At 42.6% G+C, this 10,354-nt stretch overlaps 1 protein-coding gene across 2 annotated transcripts; it reads left to right on the forward strand.

Annotated features, from left to right (window-relative positions):
• Positions 1 to 337: 337 nt before the first annotated feature.
• Positions 338 to 10,319, forward strand: ankrd2 (ankyrin repeat domain 2 (stretch responsive muscle)). Of its 2 annotated transcripts, XM_006630565.3 has the most exons (10): positions 338 to 718; positions 1,718 to 1,828; positions 3,054 to 3,155; positions 4,748 to 4,894; positions 5,565 to 5,672; positions 6,387 to 6,485; positions 6,744 to 6,842; positions 8,508 to 8,606; positions 9,167 to 9,265; positions 9,815 to 10,319. In XM_006630565.3, exons 2-10 carry the CDS (start codon positions 1,760 to 1,762, stop codon positions 9,899 to 9,901), a joined length of 909 nt encoding a protein of 302 aa, XP_006630628.2. In that variant the 5' UTR covers positions 338 to 718; positions 1,718 to 1,759; the 3' UTR covers positions 9,902 to 10,319. The 2 variants fall into 2 exon arrangements, with proteins under 2 accessions (XP_006630628.2, XP_069045159.1); XM_069189058.1 differs by lacking the exon at positions 338 to 718 and having other exon boundaries at positions 1,469 to 1,828.
• Positions 10,320 to 10,354: the final 35 nt, after the last annotated feature.

Consider the following 10,354-nt stretch of genomic DNA (forward strand, 5'->3'; position numbering starts at 1 on the left):
GCGCCCTTGCCGCATTAGGTCAGCCCCCCATCGTCGGGGGCTCGAACCCGGGACTCCCGCGTCACTCAACAGTGACCCAGCGCATAAATGCGCGTCTCAAAATCAACCTGTCAATTAAACTTGCATCAAACTGACAGTTATTATCAAGAAAAGGTTTATATACATAAATCAAATCCACCAACGTTTAATTGAAAAGATGTGACACAGGTGAACTCAATATGCTGATCTGTGATCAACTCTGTGTGCAATGGAAGACTCGAGACAGTAGCGCGTGGTTACAGCGGTTGGAAACAGCAAAAGCTTCAAGCTGTACTTCTGTATTGCCAGCACTATCCCAGGGGCAGATGCTGTCTCGAGGGATTCTGTCCCATTCCTCTTGTGAAGACTGGACAGGCAGGTGCCTGCTCACGGGTGTCAGACCCTTAGATGCCACGTGTCATTCCGGCTCGCCCTACACGTGTTAATTGGGCTCACGTCATGAGACCAGAGCTTCCACGGTACAACTGCTAGCCTCTCATCTCGCACGAAATGCCCTGATACACGAGCAGCGCGAAGAACAGCGTTGTCTTGCTGAAATGCGGTCACCTCAGAATGAGCTCGCAGCAGAGCTCCCGGGATCTGTCAGTGCGGCGCCAAGCGACCAGGCGCCCATCAATCACTAAAGTGGAGTCTCTTAGCGTCTGGCCCTGCCCAGATCTTCACACTACACGTACGCAAGGTGCGTATTTGCGTGGGACATCCGTATCGGATGACAGATCGGTCTGTCATTCACAGCAGCTTAGCGTTCACGGTGGTCTACAGGAAAACCGAATTTCATCACTAAACAGGACTGCAAACGACCGTGTACTGTTTTAGCCCACTCTAGCCAACTGATGGCAAGACATCGCTATTTTCGTGCTAAGCAGAGCATATTGGTTACTTTCTGTGTCTTTCTATCTGGATTTTCACCTTGTCATTCAATAACCTGTCAATTCACCTGTACCCAACACCTCTCACTAATGAGGCGATATAGACCTTGTGCAACAAAGTCACTCGAGTGTATCTCGGTCAGTTATAAAGGAGCGATTAATCACAATGACTAATTTCAATCAATATCTAAAATCCGTATATCTGTTTTTTTTTTTTTGTTCTAAACACAATGCATGCATAGAGTGATGTGTTTCTGGTTTTGGCATTCGGTGATGGGATTTTTACAAAAGCTATGTGGTTGTCGTAAATTTTATGTACTGACCTGACATAAATCAAGCATTTTAAAAATAACGCGAGGTCTGGACCAGGGCGTAAATTAGGCCTTGACTCCCATAAAGAAGCCGGGGTGAAGCTGAAGGTCGACCCGGTGGGAGCGTGAGAAGCGTCAGCTGATCGAGCTCATGAAGCCGGCTCGTGCTGACACCTGTCCCCGGCGGCGGTGTCGGACAATGGCCGCTGTGCGCGCGGCGCATTCCACTGGGTCACATAAAAGAGCCACGACTCCCACCCTGTGTCCACTGCGCGCCGTCTTCCTCACTGATGGCACGATAGGAAGGACAAGCTCCCGAAATAACAGGGAGAACAAATAAACTCCTCTAGTAAATATTTATCAGACGTGGTGCAGAACTCGCGCAAGTACTGTAACTATTTAGACTTTTTTTTTTAGTTTTTTTTTTCTCTAAAATTGCTCGAAACCTTTACAAACTTACATTATACAGTTCATGCTAATAACACATTCTGTATACAGTATATCGTCCATAAAGAGGTTTTCTGCAAGCTTTAACCAGCTATGGAAGAAGATGTTCAATGGGCAACACATCTGGTTGACAAAAAAGAGGAGCTAGAGGCGAAAAATCACGTAAGTTTAATTTTGTTCTTTAAGGGAAAATAATAAGCAACGTGTATGCTTTTTTTTTTGTTTTGTGGCGTGGTTCACTTTTCGGTGTTTAGTATTTTTCCTCAGGAGCTATGGACTATATATCTGATTTGAGGGATAATATTTGCTTCGATACTTATCATGGGGTTTTCAAACCTACTTTCTACTCTGAATGTTTCACCTTGACAATTATTTAATGAACCCAGCCCTGCAGTCTGAAACTCTTTTGGCTGTGAGAATGTTCTCTAAAACTGACTGGTACGTTTGTGCTTTCGTATCTTCAATATACAGTACTGCCCTGTCACCACCCTCCGGTTTAAGCATCAGCAAGAATGACATTTTTTTCAAATTCCTGTTATCAGCCATTGTTATTAAAGTTGGCAGTTGTTTATTGTGATTGGATAACGACTCCTGGGAGCTTTTCTTCAATGTCCTATTATATCTCTTTGGTCAGTTGCGTCACCTTTTTATTTACAAAACAAATCTACGTTCTTAAGGTCAATAAAGTCCATAGTCTTATTAGAACAGTCTTATAAGACCAGGTGCTTTCTAGTAATATCACCTTGACACACTATCTTTTAATCCTCCAGTTCTAATAAGGCAGCATGCTACATCCAGGGACTGGATGGACACACGACTTATCACAGTATTCCGTACAGAACTGGAATGTGTAGCACCTAGGAAAAACTTGACAGCAGTGCTCTGAAAATGATCTCTAATTAAACAGATGTGTCAAAGGCTTGGTGTACAATAGTACCACTACTCGCTGTAGCACATTTACGTAGCTTAATTGGAATGTGTGTATTACATTTCATGTTCTTTAAGGTGATGCAGAGATTAGTAACAGGCCCACGACAGAACTTTCTACCTGACGCTCCCCTGCCTTGCTACAGAATTTGTAGGTCGTGACTATAATTACAATAGGCATGTTCCTGTAACACTGTTCAATTTGTGGCACAAGGGTGTTTGCTTCAGGAGGTTTCTTTTGCTTTTTTTTAGCTCCATTTCTCCATGTCACAGCTATGTAATATAATGAGACACCTACTCATCCCAGTGTCACCGCAGTAGGAGCGATACTGAACTTGAGGGAAAGGTCATCTCCTTTAACAACAGCTGATTGCACTGTCAAAGGGTTGTAGCTGTCTGAACTGTACGGAGGAGTGAATGGCAAATGTTAACGGCATTTACTTTTCATCTCTTTCAAAAGGTCAAAGGCCGGTCAAGGAAGATAGGACTTGGGACAATGGACATGCAGATGCTAGAGGACCAGAAATGCGAGGAAGCGAAAGATCAGGGGGTCACAAGCATGGTAAAGAGTTAAAGATTGGGATCAGCATTCTTTTGTTTTGTGGGGGGTGAGGGGGGTGTTTTCACTCTGTGGCTTGGCCATATTACAAACCATATTGCAGCAAGCAACGAAACGAAATTCCATGAAAAGCAAATATACTTTACCAAGAAAGAGGCTTCAAGAGAGATGTGGAGCTGGGTCCTAGGACAAAAATAGAGGTGAAAACATAAAAATGACATATTATTATGAAGTGTCACTAAACACTCACCCCAATGAGAAACCCCTCTCTGGGAATGCTGTTCGGCTCGTAACTATGACTCGGAGAAGAGCAGAGTGGCAAAAAGGGTTTGTGTCACGTATTCTCTACTTCCCGCCAGAGATTAAACAATTGAAAAAAGAAGTGTAGTGCCATCGAGGCTGAGCTAAGCAGCGTTGACTCACAACTATTTTTCTCTGCACTGAGAAAACTCTTTGATTAGAAGAATACTTGTTCTATCGATCTTGTTCATCTCCCAGACTGGTTGTGCACAAAGCAGCTTCAAATTGAGCTCTGAATAACAGAATTTCTGCCTCCTCGGATACCACACCGTTAGTGTCGGTATCCCCCGTTGACTTTAGCACTCCAGAAAGTGCAGGCGTCAAAGGTAGTCCCACGTGGTGGCTGGCCGTACCTCAAGGTCCTGTGTCTTTTAACACAGCTCGGCTTCTGAAATCGTAATGTTGGACATGTTTAATATCGTGCAGGACGGAGAGCTGCCCAGAACTATCACACCGCATGAGTTTGCATCCGCTCCTGTTGAAGTGTCACTCTTCTCAGGGCTTTCTCCAGAGTTTTATTAGCCAGGAAATGTGCAGAAGTGACCGGCGTGCAGCTTCGCTAGTAAATCATAGGCCCTGAGTAATAAGCAGGCTGGGTGGTAAGTGATGCAGTAAATCTGTCTCTGGGTGTCAGAAAGCAGGTGATGTTTTATTACATAAGCAACTGCATCCTCAGGGGGTCACCCACACAAGAAACTTTAGGATTCGAGGAAGGGGAGTGGAATGTTGTCTGTCTCAGTGTTTTCTGGATATATATATCCTATAGAAGCATATAAAAACATATTTGTATGTTTTGATTGAGCAGTGCTCAGTGTAATTGTATTTATTATATGTAGAGGGGTGCATTTATATGACTTTGAACACTACCAACCTGAGGCTTGTAATCTGACATTGTCATATTAACCTTGTGACTACTAAAGCTCTTGTGCATTCAAGCTCTTTTTAAACTAGCCCCGTTTGTATAGACTCAGTATGCTACAGCTGGCTCTGAATTACTTTGTCTGAAAATTAAGGGAAAAAAAAACAAATGCACATATATGGCAGTAACATGGACCCAGTACATGACTCTGTTCCATTCCTTTTTTCATTCTCATAAACCCATTCAGCAGGGCTTTAAGCCCATCTGGAGATATTTAAATAGAGGTATGCTATAAACTGTCTTGTATAATTCATACTCTTCGTGAGTAAAGCTGTCTCACGTTGGAAATATACCGCTTTAAGGGTGTGCTGAATGGGCTTTCCCTGCAACAGGTGTTAACAAGAATTAAACTCATCTGGCCCTTGCGTTATCTCAGGCTGTGAGGAAAACCTCTTCGGATCTGCGGAGAGAGATCATCGATCTTGGTGGCATCCAGAACCTCCTTGAGCTACACGAGAAAAGGAAATGTAGGAAAAAAAAAGTGGCGCCCCCTACTGCTCAAGAGCCTGAAGGGCAGAACATTGTGAGTTCGAGTGCTGTGACAGCATGGGGCTTGTGTGTACTGTATGCAGATTAGATATTAACAATGACTGCTCTTTTGTCTCTCAGCTCGCCTTGTTAATGACTTTGTAATCATGATGACCTTGTCTTCTCATCACAACACCACTTAAAAAGGAAAAACTACACTACACAAAACTTTTAAAGCAAAATACCTCAACAGCCTGTACAATGGCCTAGTAGTGGGGGCAGCCTTTGTTGGGGTGTTGATCTTGAGCATTGTTTAATAATGCTTTTTAATTTCTGCAATTTTGTAATGTCCCTTTTGGGAAAAGGTTAATGTATGTTTTTAAATGTTAGGGAACAAGTAATAGGTTTATTCCATGCTGGAAAAAAGAAGAAAGAGAACACAACGTTTCGGCCGTGGAGCCTTCTTCACACCTGAAGAAGGCTCCATGGCCGAAACGTTGTGTTCTCTTTCTTCTTTTTTTCAGCATGGAATAAACCTATTACTTGTTCCTTTGCAGCCTACGCATGCTGACGCAGCTACCCACCTGAACTACAACCTTTTTAAATGTTAGCTGATAATATACAATGATATTGGTATTTTGAAAAGTAAGCAGAAGATCACATTCCTTAGCCTATTTTATTATGAGAGTGTAAAAGAACCTCGACTCTTGCCTCTGATTGTTCAGACAGGGCCTGTGGAGGTGTCTCAGTTCTTACAGGCTGCGGCACAAGGGAAGATCAAAGTTATTGAGAAGTTTCTGGAAGATGGTGGGAACCCAAACTCCTATGATGAGGTAAGGCTCAGCCGCACTCGACCCCTAATTTCACAAAGACATTTATTCTCGTTTTACACCATGTTCAAGAAAGAGTTCCGGTCTTTTAGTGAGGAGAGAGAAGTGTGCTTCACTTTGAAGTCAATTCAGCAGTATAATATCACAGACAATCTGGGGCTTAAGAGAGTGTCCTGGCACAGGACCAGTAGAGGGGGTTCTGACAGAGGTGCTGAGTTCTAATCTCACAGATGTGCAGCTTCACACCGTTGACGGCTCAACCAAACACACATACCAAAAGTCTGAACCTGACGGTACTGAACCTTTTGAGTCTTGAACCTTTTTCATGAAGTCTTTTAGTCCAAGAAGGGGGCCTGCTACAAATATTCAAAACCTTCAAAGGTGTTGACAGTGTCAGTCCAGCAGATCTTCTTTTCAGAATGAACTCTGAAACACAAACCAGAGGACACGAGTGGAACAGAAGTGGAAGTGCATTTAAAACCGAGAACCGGAGGCACTTTCCTCAAAGGAAGGGTTGAGGGAGTCTTGAACAACCGACGCCACCGTGTTGTTGATGTCCTTGCCCTGGCTTTCTTCAGGAAACGGATGAGTTTCTGGGATCAATAAGCTACTAACTACCAAGCGTGTCTCACAGGCCGAATGGTCTCCTCTCGTTTGTAGCCTTTCTTATGTGCTTATGCATTGGAGGTCTAAAGCGTTGTTTTCGTTACTTTCCAGTTTAAAAGAACAGCTTTGCATAGAGCGTCTTTTGAAGGCCACACAGCGATAGTACAGAAGCTTCTGGACAAAGGGGTGAATGTCAACTTTAAAGACCGGGTGAGATGTGGTTTTAAGTCTTAGATTACTGAAATAAGGAAAAAAATCCCTGGAAACAAATATGATTTTTTGGATGTGCACAGACACATGCAGTATGTCTTTCCTGTACAGGACAATAGTAAAATCTTATGTGCACAAAATTAATCTGTACAGACCTCCATGTGAATAATAAAAAGTGCTAAAATGAAAAGCATGACACTGTCAAGGCTCATGTGTACTGTGAGGGAGGTGGCTGACTGTCTCTCTGCCTGGTCTCAGCTGGACAGTGGAGCTCTGCACTGGGCGTGTCGCGGGGGCAGCCTGGAGGTTTTGAAGGTCCTTCAAAACAGCGGGGCCAACCTCAATGTCCAGGACAAGGTAAGACATGGCGATCCTCAAAATGAGAGAGGGGGTCTGCGTGTGTCCCACCTGCAGCAGGGCCTTCTGCACAGAAACAGTCAGAAGCGAAGGAATCTTTTGCAGCCAATTGTTTGTCGTTGTTGAGAAATGTTGAATTAAATTCATCTTTATTGGCCCTGAGGGAATATGTCTTACACATCACCAGTTCATTACATATGACATATACAGTATGAGAATCATACAATACAGCAACAGTACAATACCAGGACATAAAGCAACATTCAACAACATTGCTCAGTCAGAGCTCATTTACCATGAGATTGAAAACGGACAATTTGCAGATAAAGTGTCTAAAACAACGACAATAACAATAATAAGATCCCTACCTGCAAACTATCTTTTCATTGTTCAGCAATTCAGCAGTATGCTTTTATATATAAAAGAAGGTAAAATGCTGTCTTAGTCTTTATACAGGGGATCTGGTACTGTACCTCCCCACAGAGGGTAGGAGAGTATATTCCAAAAAGAGTGGATGCGAGTGGTCATCTCAGATTTTATGTGCAAGATTAATAATATGTTGCTCCATTGAACATTATATTGATTTCAAGGATGCACTGGTAATCTTGCCACCAGTCCTGATCACCTTGTTCCACTTGTATCTGTGCTGCAAGGACAAGGCACCTCCTCAGCTCTGAATACTAAAGGTTAGAATGCCCTGAATACAATTCTTATTTAAATATCAACATTAAAACTAATAAAAGTTCCTTAAACCTTGATTTACCTCCTCAGTCAGTTGAACAAATTTGGTCTATCTTAAAATATTACATACTACAGACAACAGGTGTGCTATTGAGAGTGTGCGCTCATGGTATTACAGTGTGGTTTGGCAGCAGCTCATTGTCTGACCAAAGGACATTACAGGGGGTGATCGGGTCGGCACAGTCCATCATTGGACTACAGCTCGCTTCTATTGTGCACATTTTTACAACACGCTGTCTCAGGAAGGCCAGGAGTACTGCTGAAGACAACGATCATGCTGGTTTCTCACTTTTCTCTCCCCTTCCCTCTGGTGTTATAGGAGCATAAAGGCACATATCTCCAGACTCAGAGACAACTGTATGTTATTTAACTTTGTTGTTGTTGCTGCTCTTCTGTGTTTACGTTTGGTGTTTCCTTAATATGTTTGTATGGGAGCATACATGCGACTATACATTTCATTGCACTTGTGCATATGACAAATAAACTGAACTAAACTTAACAAATACAACCTCTGTTGCACATTCAAATACAGTACCTTACTCCTGTGTTGGTGGTCCAAGTTAATTTACAACCAATGGTTGTGTCAAGGCACTTACTGTCTATTCATTGCATTACTTTCTGAAATTGTTTGTGTTTGTTTAGAAACAGTGAATTAGTCTGACACCAACTATAAAACAGATTTTATCTGCTGTCTGTAATTGTATTCATAATCATTCAAATGTCCAATCAAGGCAGCGTGATGATCAAACAGTTGTGATAGTGGCTTACACAACCTTTAGTGTACGATGTAAAAAGCAGTGGGAACAGCACACAGCCTTGAGGTACCTCCTTGCTGGTGCTGATGGTGAAAGACTTCCCCAAGCTCACTTGCACATACTGTTGCCGATCAGTAAGAAACTTGTCTGTCGATATTTTCTTCTTCAGCTCATGAGTACACCGCTTCATGTGGCCACCAGGACTGGTCACTATGACATTGTAGAGCACCTGATTTGCAGTGGGATCAAAATCAACTCCAAGGACAGGGTAGGTGGTACTTTTCACTTCTCAAGACAGACGTGCAGCTCTGGGTGAAAGAATACAGTGTCATAGACTTCTCAGCACTTAGCCAAGATCCATTCATGCTCTCTTTTGCTGCCGATTTAGTAGTTAAGTCATATTTCTTACAGATCTTTTGAATGGAATAGAAACGTCAGAGCCATCATCAGAACATTTCAGTCCCATACACTGTGATGGACTGGCGTCCTGGCCAGGGTGTAGCCTGCCTTGTGCCCATTGCTTGCCAGGATAGGCTCCGGCTCCCCTGTGGCCCTGAATTGAAAGAAACGGTTAGAAAATGGTTGGATTAAGCCGATGCAGTACAAGGCAGTTCATACCATTATGAACATTAGTAGATGATTTCCAAATACTTGCAGAATAGCTCAGGTTTTCCACCACTCAAGTCTCGCAATATGGCATCATTACCCCCCTTCCCCAGAGTTAATACAGGATGAAAATGTGTTGGTACAGTTCGCCATCCCTGGAGTCTAGGACTGCTCACTCAGGCCTCAGCATTGGCCCCTGGGCTCCTTGTTCTGTTATTCTAGGAAGGGGACACAGCTCTGCATGATGCCATTCGCCTCAGCCGCTACAGGATTGTCAGATTGCTTCTGCTGCACGGGGCGGACATGAAAGTCAAGAACGCTGTAAGTTTCAGCTTTCACCAAGATTAGTTCTCCTCCATTCAGGTAAAGATAAAACACACTCGGGTGATTTCAGACTGTCTCACGGGAACTGGTTTGTGTTTAGTGTCCAAGAGTAAGTGGAACTGACTGATATTTCCTGGCAGTGTGAACACAACTATTCACTACAGTACTGCAGAGTTTTGTACAAGCAAAATGCACAAGTCACAGCTTAGAACCAAGTTTTGTATATTTAACTATAAACCAAGGACAGAATGATTTCTAGTTGTAGTTTATAGTTTATGATCTGTTTCAGAGACACACAGACACGTAATAAGATACAAACAAGTGAGGATATATGTACGAATTAAGATGCAGCATGATCCCTTTAATAGAAATGCATTTTTAAAATATATTCTATTTGTACACCTGTACATATGTTCTCAGGTCCATTATAGTTTGTAAGTCAAATATTGATGCACACAGCAAAGAGTGCTCAGTATCAGGTAAGCTCTTGTTGGTGTGGAAGAGCAGACTTGGAGACTTAGAGGTGAAATTTTGTATATGCTTCAGGAAGGAAAGACTCCCTCTGACCTGGTTATGCAATGGCAATTTGATACCAAAGACGTCTTGGAGAGACAAGCAGAGCTCAGCTCCTAAGGAGGAGGAATAGACAAAGCATTGAGGTCAGGAGTCCTGGACACCCACAGAGAGCCTCCCCGCAAGGCAACTGGTATCTGGCTCCTCGGCAGGGTTATCTGAAGAGCTCTGTCTGTACTTTGAAATTTGCATTTACTGATCATTCTGACCTAATGTCTTTGTTAGATTCCAAAAATAGAGATACAGTATACCTATATACAGTTTATCTGAATAATTGCTTTGAGTGGTGAAGATATTTTTGACATTTTGAAGATGCTCAGTGTGTGTTTTTCTATACACACTACTTAGATGAATACTGCATGCCAATCAACAACTGTATTCTGAAAATTAGAAGATAAATGATGTAATCCATACCAGCTGATGCTAACAATGAACCTGGTCGGATTTTGTATTAATAAATGTGATGGACTTTAAGTTATTTTTTATTGCATATTCATTTTTTCAAATGATAGG

The sequence above is a fragment of the Lepisosteus oculatus genome, chromosome 4 (assembly GCF_040954835.1).
Source record: "Lepisosteus oculatus isolate fLepOcu1 chromosome 4, fLepOcu1.hap2, whole genome shotgun sequence".
NCBI classification, from domain to species: Eukaryota; Metazoa; Chordata; class Actinopteri; order Semionotiformes; family Lepisosteidae; genus Lepisosteus; species Lepisosteus oculatus.